Source organism: Carassius auratus, chromosome 22 (assembly GCF_003368295.1).
Source record: "Carassius auratus strain Wakin chromosome 22, ASM336829v1, whole genome shotgun sequence".
Taxonomy (NCBI): Eukaryota; Metazoa; Chordata; class Actinopteri; order Cypriniformes; family Cyprinidae; genus Carassius; species Carassius auratus.
Window position 1 is genome coordinate 15604649 of NC_039264.1, and position 12010 is coordinate 15616658.

The 12010-nt window shown below is 36.2% G+C and overlaps 1 protein-coding gene across 2 annotated transcripts in view; it reads left to right on the forward strand.

Annotated features, from left to right (window-relative positions):
• LOC113039818 (metabotropic glutamate receptor 7) overlaps positions 1-12010 on the forward strand; it is a 184066-nt gene that overhangs the window by 83770 nt on the left and 88286 nt on the right. For both annotated transcript variants that reach the window (XM_026197910.1, XM_026197911.1), the window contains exons 3-4: positions 3738-3873; positions 4300-4454. In XM_026197910.1, coding sequence (XP_026053695.1) covers positions 3738-3873; positions 4300-4454 — 291 coding nt within the window. The remainder of the gene's footprint in view (positions 1-3737; positions 3874-4299; positions 4455-12010) is intronic.

The following is a 12010-nucleotide window of genomic DNA, read 5'->3' on the forward strand; positions in this document are numbered from 1 at the left end:
GTAACCCAATGCAGCTGTACTGGTTTATTCAGTAATGTTAGACAGTTAACCATTACAGATGTTAAATGTGTAAAATTATTATTATTATTTAGTAATGTCTTGAAGTTCTTAACCGTTAAAAAATATATTAAAATAAAAAAATAAAACAGCAATACACAAGATAACACTGTTCAATACATGATTAATAGTATGAACTACTACTACTACTACTAATAATAATAATAAATTAATTATTATTATTAATAACAATGATTTATCATTACTATTATGTTATACAATAATAATAATAATAATAATAATAATAATAATAATAATATATTATTCTTCTTCCAACTAGGGCTGTGTTTCACACATTTTACCATGTTTATAACATTTCAAAGTATTCTACAGTTTTCCCCCCTCAGCATCAGCTCAGAAACGCACAGCTTTTGAAAAGCCAGGGTTACATGATCAAATGTAGAGCTTGAATGAACTGTACTGTACATCACTTTAAATTCAAGCATCTGCCACATGTACATATGAATAAAGGCATTTGAAATCAGGTCTCAATAGAGTTTATGTTATGGTAACAGGAATTTGACTTAAGAAACTGTCCATAGGTATATTTCAAGACTGAAATTAGTGACGGAGATCTGCAGTGGTTTAACAATGATACATACCAACACACTTCAAAGTATCTGGACTCAGAAGAAAGCAAGCATTGGTGAACAGTGTTTTACAAAAGACAAAGAGCACCGTAAACAATGGCTGGATTACATTTCAAAGATTTCATGGCGTGCTGTATAGGGAAAATACAGTCTGTATCCGCTTTGGTGATTCATGCCGCATACATTGTCAGCATGTATTGTGTATTTTTTTCGATGCGTGTTGGGATTGAATCCCATGGCTAAGAGGGATTTAATTATAATTGGTGTCTGCAGGGCCTGTCCATGTCAATTTACAGTGACTCCTGCCATTTGGTGACATGCTTCTGGAAGATCCTAATTGGTCAGTTAACATTAGTTGACAGATCAATTAAATCGCATTAACTCAACTCGAAAGGCCGGAAAGATTCCGATTTTGGACTTCCTTTCATGGTGTAGACGTTTAATCTGATGGTACAGTACAGCAGGAAATGACAAGTTATCAAAATCTAACTGACTTTAGTGCAGTATAACTCATTTCTATACTGTTTTCATCTGAATTTGGTTTTCCAGATTGAATTTGTTAAACATGTCAAATGGCTGAATTTGTAAAATGGTCAATTGTTCTAATGAATCAGTCACTGAATCTGTCAGCTTCACTGTTCTTTCTAATGATTCACATAAACTGATTTGCAAAAACAAAGATTAAGAAATATTTTAGCTGAGTTAAATGTTATTAGTCTAAATTGATGTAATCTAATGAGTTAAAAATGCATAAAATTTTTAAAGAAACATACCAAAAGACCACTAAAGTCTGATTCATGTATGATTCATATGAACTTCTGGTCAAAAAGAATCCTGTCATCCCAAGTTACTTTGTTCGAATGATTCCAATGAATCTGTTAGTGTCATTATCCTTACTCATGTTTCTTATAAACTGAAACGAATATAGATAAATCATATTTTAAAATAGAAGAATCTCAATTTACCCGAGTTATAATTTCCAGTCTGGATTAACGCAAAGTTATAAATTATAAAGGTAGGAAAATAGTAAACAAAGAGCTGATTGAAAAGAATCATACCCCAAAATGAGAAAAGTCCAACATTATCTCACTACCAATTCTTACGTGTTTTACGAGGTGGCTAATTCGTCTAAATTTATATGACCTCAAACATAAGATTTTGTACGTTTGGTCTAGACCCCCGTGACTGGTAGGTTTAGGGGCGGTGTTAGGAGTAGGTTTCAAATGAATTGCGTAACTCATAAAATACGAACAATTTAGTGAAAATCGTATGAATTTGTATGATTGAGGTCATACAAATTTTGTATGAATTAGTCACCTCTTAAAATATGTATGAATTGCCATCTGATTGGGCTGAAAATTCTGATTCATGAACAAATGACTCATGTGAGGAGGTCAAAAAGAATAATATACTCCTTACATGATTCTACAAACTCTACTTTGAATCATCCTGATGAATCACTCAATGAATCTATCAGTGACAATATTATTATTTTTTTAAGATTCACACAAGCTGATGTTCAAAACAGAAAAAAAAAAAAATCCTACTTTGTAATAAAGAAATCTTTTTTACCTGACTTTACCTGAAGTAAATGTAAAGTAATAAGTTAAAAAGGCGGGAAAATGCTGAATGAAAAGAAACATACTGCAAGACTGTTTCAATGACTCAATTATATTTGCTTCTGCTTTTTCATATACTCTTGAGTTAGCCTGTTCGAATCAATCTAACTAATCGGCCAATGATATTGTTTAATGATTTTCATGAACTGATCTACAAAGCGTTTGGAATACAAAAGTGAATTTAGTGAGCAAAACCGTACAGTACATTGGAAACCTAGACAGCGTTAGCATTTGATCATGTGTTTTCACATTTGTGTGTCAAAGCGCATTTGAATCGCAATGAACAACCCCTATTCTGACATTCATTCTGCTCTGTGGGATTTGTCTATCTCAGAATGGCAGCACAGTATGAGCTTCCCCAGTGAACATTCCCAATAATGGGGAAAATTCCCATGGCTAAGTACAATGTGCAGTGAACGGGAACACAAGAGTGCGGCTGTGGGATTTCAGTGAGACAAACAGGGAGTGATGCCAAGTTCAGCGCCTCTCTTTCCAGAGCAGCCAGCATACTGAAGCAGCAGCCATGGGTTTATTTAGTATGTCTGTCCTTTTTTATTGCATTTCCGATCTTCTGATGCCACGCTCAGAAAAGCGACTCTCCAGAGCAGCGGGCATTGACTCAGATATCGCCGCTGGTCGTCTAATAAATCAACAGAGAGATTTGGAGTCTTCATCAACCTGCAAACTATAAAAAGATGAAGTTGTATTTCACTTTCGTTAACATCTTTACTAAACAGCGTGCAATTGTCACGTTCCTAAGCAGAGCGATCCTGTCTATCATGTTGAATATTCATATTTAAACGGTGAATGTCTTGAAAATGGTAAGAAAGAGTGACATATTCCATCTCTGTCTGATTCAAAACCTGCAGAACTGTTGATGGATTTTGACAAATCCTAACACTTTTTCTTGGCAGGGCTGTCCCTATGTGATATTCATCATATTTGCGGGAAATAAATTCTTCTAGGTCAGGGGTCTTAAATAGACATTGGCCCAATTCTTGTGTCATTCTGGAAAGGTTGGTTTATGGTTATAAAAATAGTGTGTAATAACCATTAGAGGATGTTCTGTGTAGGTTATATTTAGGCGGTCATAAAAATAACTCCCTTCAATGTTCTATGAAGGTTACTTTAGAATTATAGAAATACAACCTGAAAATCAACATTTTCTGTATATGTTATTTAAGTTGTCAATAAAAAAAAAAAAAAAAAAAAATACCCTGCAACATTCTGGGAAGGTTAGTGTCTGATTAGATAGATAATAGGTTCTCTTTAGGTTAAAAAAAGGAACACTTTTTATACATCATCTGAAGGTTTTCACAAAAACCTCCCAACAACATTCTGGAAAGATTAGTTTTTGGTTCCAAAAACAACTGAATGGGAACTGTATGGCAACCTTAGAGAAAAGTTCTTTGTTTTTGTTTTTTCGGTGTCACCGGCTTCACTCAAGGGTCTCTTTCTGTTCTTTCTGTAGGTGGAATCTGCATTGCTCAGTCCCTGAAGATCCCTCACGACCACAAGCCGGCTGATTTTGACAAGATTATCCGACAGCTCCTGGAGACCCATCTTGCCCGGGCGGTCATTATTTTTGCTTACGACGACGACATTCGGTAAGCTGTTGACAGGAGAGAAAGAGGAAACGGAAATCGCAAGACGGAGCTAGAGAAAATTAAATTTTCAATCAATTAATTGCTCCCTTTCGAACTCCAAAAATAACAACATAGAAAGTTCTCGATGACAACAAGTCAATACTCTACTGGCCTGAAAGCTATTACTTAGATAAAACTCAAGGGTGCACTTCATGGCTTTATATCTTGTTTGCTGGATAAGCTCAGCCGCTTGGGGTATTGATTAATGTCATCAACATGTCATCATTCAAGCAAACCCATTGAAAATTGCTTTTTTTGTATTTCATACACTATAACGATTCAATCTGGATGCTATTACAATCGCGAGCCCACATCTCCAGTGCTGTTAAAGAGTCACAAAGGGCTTCGAAGTCACAGTAATGGTTTCCTGTGTGGGAATGTTCGCAGGGGGATCCTTAACGCCAGCAAAAGAGCCGATCAAGTGGGTCATTTCCTGTGGATCGGGTCTGATAGCTGGGGAGCCAAGAACAGCCCTATTCAAGGCCTAGAGGACGCCGCCATCGGTGCCGTCACCATCCTGCCAAAAAGAGACTCTATTGAGGGTAAGATTGATCGGTTTTGGAGACGTTTATTCTGATGATTTTTAGGGAACATCAAGTGTTTTGTGACTTTAACTGGCTTCATGCGGGTTCAGTGATTCAGATGATGGGGTGCTAAGACTTATTCTTCAAGCGTCAAATTTCTTGACGCTCTTTTGAGAAGCTGTGCTGTACATTTAGAGATGTTTCATCAACAACAGGCTCTTTGTGTTGATTTTAATTATTATTTTTACTTTCCTTTTTTCTATAAACTACCATTTTTTTTAGAGCCCGACCGATATGGATTTTTGGGGGCCGATGCCGATATTAACTCGAAAAGAGCCGATTTATAAGCCGATATTTTGATTTTGAAAATAAACTGGATATTAGACCCATTTCCTATAAACTGCACTTACACAACATTCAATAGCAAAATATCTGCCTGTTCTATGTATGTGGGCTGTATAAACCATTTTCCAGAAGGGATTTATGTAGTAAAAAAAATAAATAAATAAATAAATAAATAAAAAAAAGCCTTAGATTATGGTCTCAATGACTAAACAATTGCACATCAAAAGTATATATTTTTTAATGATCAAAAAACAGTCTGGTTTTAAACATTTAACACTTTTACTTTCTTCCAGTTGAAGCTGGTTTTAACAGTCTGTGTGTGTACTGTAAATAAATTATAATACTAAAGTTAAAGTATTTGCAGAAGTAGTCCCACACTGCTACAGCATTCACCTTTTTTTAGGTATCTGTAGGGCAGAAAGAGAGACAGAGAAAGAATAAGCATGTGTATTAATAATATCACCATGTATCATTACTCATGTCATCATTAGAATTATAATAATAATAATAAACAGGGATCTCCTACATAGGCAAAAATGAGAAAAAAATATATATATTTTTTTATTTGTCAAGCAATAGGTATTACCTACTTATATTTAACTATATTATTTCAACATTTCCCTGTTATGTCTGTAAAGCTGCTTTGAAACAATATGTAAAAAAAAAAAGAAAAAAAAAGCGTGTGTTCAGCTCACATTTAGTTACATGTCCCCTCTGGTTTAATCATTTCTGACGCACCTACTGTAGTTACTGTAACTACACTATATTTGCTCTCACAGACACAGACCCGTATATCTTCTCCTCTTCTCTTTGTGCAGTCTGAATCAAAACATCGTCATGCGCTGGCGAACGTAAAGTTAGCCTACTGTTACCGAAAGATTACGGAATCAATTCGAAGTTGAATGGTTAACGTTAGTGCCATGAACACACCGCTGTCAATTTTGAGAAGAACGACCTTCAAACAAGTTAATAGCAAGCATTTAAGGGGCCTGCTAAAAAGGAAGCTATATTAGCGTTAGAGTAACATAACCAGCCTGAATTCACCAAATTGTGCTCTGGACCTGAGGGTAGCCTCTTCTTCCTTGCTTCTCTCTTAATTCTCATCAGCAGGACTAGCGCTATCGCTCGCTTCTTACAACGGGACAGATACATGTTTGCTGCTGACCGAAAGGAGGAACAACAGACTATGAAAGAGCTCCCGCTAAAAGTTTTTAAAACTCCGCCAACGCCATAGCGCAGCGCAGCGTAAATCGCGTTGTATCTGAAGGGCAACGCTAAACCCAGCGGGTAAATGCCGTGCATACCGCGTCCTGTGTGAAAGGACCATTACGCGGTCATTATGTGGGAAACACACCGCAATAGAATAAGACTAAGTTAAATGCTAACGTTATAGTTTGACCTCTTATTAACGTTCGCGCTCTTCCACTGATAAACATGGTATTAGCTTTGTGGCTAATCTAATATAGCAATGCATTAGCGGCTGTAAGTGATGTTGCTGAATATTTAGAAGTGATAATGATAGGACCGTTAGCTAGAACTACCACACCGTTTTTATATACAGTGTATGAACTAAATCTACAATCATTTCACATGAGGAACGACAGACTCACCTGGGTGGCTGATCGCTTTCTTCTGTAGTGAATTTCTGGCGCTGTTGTCAACTCTGGAGTTGCAGACCGCCCTCTGGTGGGCAAACTATGCAACACTCATAACATGAGTGAAGCATGAGACTCCGTTTCTCATGTTCCATCGGCCGTTATAAACGCCGATGCCGATTTAAATGGAATTAGCTCATATCGGCCGATAATATCGGCCGGCCGATATATCGGTCGGGCTCTAATTTTTTTGAAGAAGTACTGAGTAAATTACAGAGTGAAATTGATGTATATACACCACTGGATATTTTAGATCAAAACAAACAAACTGTGTAAGTGTGTGTTCATTCCATAGGCCTAAAGTTGAAGAAACACCCGGTTTTTACTTGATCGCACAAGCAAAGTTCGTTTGCTGCTTGCAGTGTATTCCTGTTCAGAGTTGAATGGATGGAAGGAATGTTGCTCTAATAATAGCAAACCATCTCACTGGTGTCTTCGAAACTGTGTCACGTTTGATAGAGTTGGCGCCTGGTGCGTGTGGAGACCGAACCGAACCTCTTCTCTTTGTGCAGTCTGAATCAAAACATCGTCATGCGCTGGCGAACGTAAAGTTAGCCTACTGTTACCGAAAGATTACGGAATCAATTCGAAGTTGAATGGTTAACGTTAGTGCCATGAACACACCGCTGTCAATTTTGAGAAGAACGACCTTCAAACAAGTTAATAGCAAGCATTTAAGGGGCCTGCTAAAAAGGAAGCTATATTAGCGTTAGAGTAACATAACCAGCCTGAATTCACCAAATTGTGCTCTGGACCTGAGGGTAGCCTCTTCTTCCTTGCTTCTCTCTTAATTCTCATCAGCAGGACTAGCGCTATCGCTCGCTTCTTACAACGGGACAGATACATGTTTGCTGCTGACCGAAAGGAGGAACAACAGACTATGAAAGAGCTCCCGCTAAAAGTTTTTAAAACTCCGCCAACGCCATAGCGCAGCGCAGCGTAAATCGCGTTGTATCTGAAGGGCAACGCTAAACCCAGCGGGTAAATGCCGTGCATACCGCGTCCTGTGTGAAAGGACCATTACGCGGTCATTATGTGGGAAACACACCGCAATAGAATAAGACTAAGTTAAATGCTAACGTTATAGTTTGACCTCTTATTAACGTTCGCGCTCTTCCACTGATAAACATGGTATTAGCTTTGTGGCTAATCTAATATAGCAATGCATTAGCGGCTGTAAGTGATGTTGCTGAATATTTAGAAGTGATAATGATAGGACCGTTAGCTAGAACTACCACACCGTTTTTATATACAGTGTATGAACTAAATCTACAATCATTTCACATGAGGAACGACAGACTCACCTGGGTGGCTGATCGCTTTCTTCTGTAGTGAATTTCTGGCGCTGTTGTCAACTCTGGAGTTGCAGACCGCCCTCTGGTGGGCAAACTATGCAACACTCATAACATGAGTGAAGCATGAGACTCCGTTTCTCATGTTCCATCGGCCGTTATAAACGCCGATGCCGATTTAAATGGAATTAGCTCATATCGGCCGATAATATCGGCCGGCCGATATATCGGTCGGGCTCTAATTTTTTTGAAGAAGTACTGAGTAAATTACAGAGTGAAATTGATGTATATACACCACTGGATATTTTAGATCAAAACAAACAAACTGTGTAAGTGTGTGTTCATTCCATAGGCCTAAAGTTGAAGAAACACCCGGTTTTTACTTGATCGCACAAGCAAAGTTCGTTTGCTGCTTGCAGTGTATTCCTGTTCAGAGTTGAATGGATGGAAGGAATGTTGCTCTAATAATAGCAAACCATCTCACTGGTGTCTTCGAAACTGTGTCACGTTTGATAGAGTTGGCGCCTGGTGCGTGTGGAGACCGAACCGAGCACAACGGTGTCCGAAGGCTTCTGAGCCGATTCGTTTTGTTCACTGGAGATTGTGAACCCAGCCAGAGGCCTGGACACAGACTGACCCAGCTGGCATGCTTCTCCATCCAGCCCTGCCATGGGCTTCATCCAAGTGCCAGATTAATAAATGAAAGGCCCTTTGGTGTTATATTTTGTACCGGACATAAACTAATGATATAAAGAGCCCTGTGGATGAAGGGGGCATGTATGGTGCAAAAAGAGAGATTGATTCTCTGTGGAGAGAAGGCCTTGAGGTCCTACACTCTCCATGACAAGGAAGCTTCCTGTTGTTGTCGCATTAAAGGACTTATTCAGCCATAAATGAAAGCTCTGCTATCTGTTTTAATGTTTCAAAATATCTGCTTCTTTTGTGGCATTAGTTCAAATTCATTGGTGTCATATTTTATTTAAGCACAACTGTGGATAATTTGTGAGATTATTGGCAAATAATAGCTTAACATTAAATCTTTAATTTGATTCAAAGCTATTATGCTACTTCACGTCATGTCACTTCAGTGTTGGTTTGTTTAATGGTATACTGTAAAAACAATTTTTCTTTTTCAATGAAATAAAAATAATGGAAATGTTTTGGCAACATAATAATAATAATAATAATAATAATAATAATAATAATAATAATAATATAGAAGTAAAACTTCTAAAACTTGAACTAAGGGTAAAATAAAAGCTAAAACAAAATTCTATTTTAGTAATGATGATTATTTTTTTCTATTATATTAAATATTAATATTGTTTTTTTATTAGATTTCATATAAGTTAAAGTTTATAAATTCAGGTTATTGTATTTTTTATGTTTTTCTTTACTTTTAGTTTTTAGAGATTTACTGTATTTTAGTACTTCAGTCTAAACTAAACTAAACGTTGCCTCATCAAATAGCTGAAGTAACTTTTATTATTAACAAAATCTTATTATTTTATTGTTTTATTAATCTTTTAATATATTTAATTATATTATTTCAGTTAATGTTACTTTTATTTCAAGTAAAGTTTTATTTTTATTTTCCTGAGTAGTTTTATCTAACAATAATAACCCTGTTCAAAATATTTAACAACAGTATATAAATAATACACAAATAACCCTCGTATCATTTGGTCTTTTTGATGTGTATTTTGCCTTTATATGAGGAGCATGCATATCCTATTTTTTTATTTTTATTTATTTTTTATGACCTGACCATATAATGACAGAATGTACATTCTGAGTTAAATATTTCACATAAATGCATGAAAACCCTATAGCAGAGTTTGAATGGGAGACCAGATGTGTTTGAACATAATTGCTTAAATAATTTTTTTTTCTGCAAATAAAAAAAATAATAATACAGAAAAATCAACAATTTCCACCTTCCTGTGTGTTTAAACAACTGGTTTTCCATTCTGGAAAATGTTATCCTTGATAATTTCATAATTACATCTTCACTCCTCCCACCAGTTAATCTGTGCGATGCAACGCTGCAAATCTAAATCGTGTCACACAGTGCAATGCATTTTCCAGGTATCCACGGGGTTATGATAGCATCTCTCAGCTTGCGCTTGCTTGCACTGTTTGCCATTTGCTGATAAGTGCGTCGAGCAGTGCTTTGCTGGGTCGAGCAATTGCCCCTGCATTTCACAGCACTGATGGAACAATTTGAAAGGCACTCGTCAGGGAAAGCATCACACTTACAGCTTTATTGTGCTCTTTGAAAAAGACCTGTGAAAACAATTGAATGTAGTATCGCCATGAGCTCCAGTCATATAGGGATGTTGTCTTTCCACAGGCACCTCGCGAGAAACTCGCAACTCCCTTTTCGTTTACCTTTCCCTTTTTGAAGTCAAACGATGTTGCCTTTCTGGATCGACATGAAGCTGGAAGCAATTCAGATGGGTGTCTTTGATCTAATGTGTGTGAGTGTTGGTGTACAGATACACAACCTGATGATCTGAAGTGTCTTGTTTTTATTTATGGCACACAGTAGACTAAACATGCCACCCTGACAAAACAATCTGTGATTTAACTAGACCTACTTCTAAAATGTATATTTTGGCAGTTGCTTTTAACTTTGCCATGTTTTGACAACAAAAAATAGCTTGGTTTGAAATACAAAGACTTCAAGACCAAGAAGAAGCTTCTGCCAACCGGTTGCATCAGCAGTGGATTGAACGAATGTACAAGTGATAAGCGGTAATCCTCCTATAGCTAACACCCACTTAACTCCCTTTCAGCAAATCACTACTGGGCGAAAGTTACATCATCTGTTTAATATTCATGAGCCAAGCTGGTTTAAAATGTGTCCCAGTTTGGGAAAATTAATGTATATCGTATATATTTTGTTTATATATGAACTGAATATATGTAAAATATGTAAATATAACTTTTTTGTTAATCGAAATAAAGGAAATAAATAGTTATTAGATGATGATATCTTCAACTTTAAAAACTTCAGTTAAAACTTAAAATTGAAATAAAATAAGTATGTTACTTAAGTACAAAAATTACTAGAACTACATGTTAAAATGAAAACACAACACAAGTAAAGCTGTTTTAAAAAAATAATGATACAATAAGTTACAATAAATTACTAATTAGTATTATTATTTATAATAAATCCCCAATAGACGGTTACTGAAGCTTTTCCTCATAGCTGACAAATTTAAGAAAGGCTTTTTGGGTCAATTTATGTTCTGTCATACAGAAATATGATCGAATTACTGTATGGATAAATTATTATAAATATGCCATTGCTAAAGTATTCAAATGTTTTAAAGTCATTTGCTATTTAGTTTCTACAATGATATTCCGGACATTATTCAAAAGGAATTGCAAATTGTATTTGCAATTGCGTTTTCAATTTGTGGACGCATAAAATGTGACATAATCCAAATGCAAATTGCGCATTACCATTTGCATTTTCGTTTAAGAGAATGCACAGTGTCTGCCAAATTTAAAATGGAAATGCAAAGTCCCTTTGCAGTTGTGTTTCCCATATCTTACGAGTTATGAAGACATAAATACTGATGATGCTGTTCGTCAAGGCCACAAACTCATTTAACCTGTCCAAAACCAAATGGCTTAAAAGGAAATCTGTAACGTATGAACTGTCGTCAACTTGTTGCGCTAGTGTCAAAATGTCCTCCACAATTTCACCAATTACACCAATTCCATTTTTCAAAACATTCCGCAAAATCGTCTATTAATAATTGTTTATTACTGTCGACTGTGAGTGACGTCACTTCCCAATGCAAACATGCCCAATAAAATGGCCCCACCCCTGTCACTTGATTGACAGGTTTCCGTGTAGATGTTGGAAATTCAAATGCAAAAGGAATTGCGATTCCATTGGCAGTTTACAAATATATACAATAGCGGGGTTGGGGGGGGGGGGTCAGAAATTACTAAACGTTTTACAAACGATTACAAAGAAACATCAAGTAACGCACTAAACATTAAATTTTGAAGTAGAAAAACTGAAATAGTATTTTCTTGTAAAGCATAGCAATAATCTTTATTTTACTTGCAACTTTGAAAAATATTTTATTACAGTGTAGGGTGTAAGTAGCTGGATGCCCAAATCATTACCCCCAAGTAGTAATAATGATTCTTGCCTGTAAGGAAACACTACTAATATTTCACACCCTTTGGTCCTCAGATAGAAGCAAACTATTATGAACCTTGAAACCTTGTTTTTAATCCATCCTCACAAAATTAG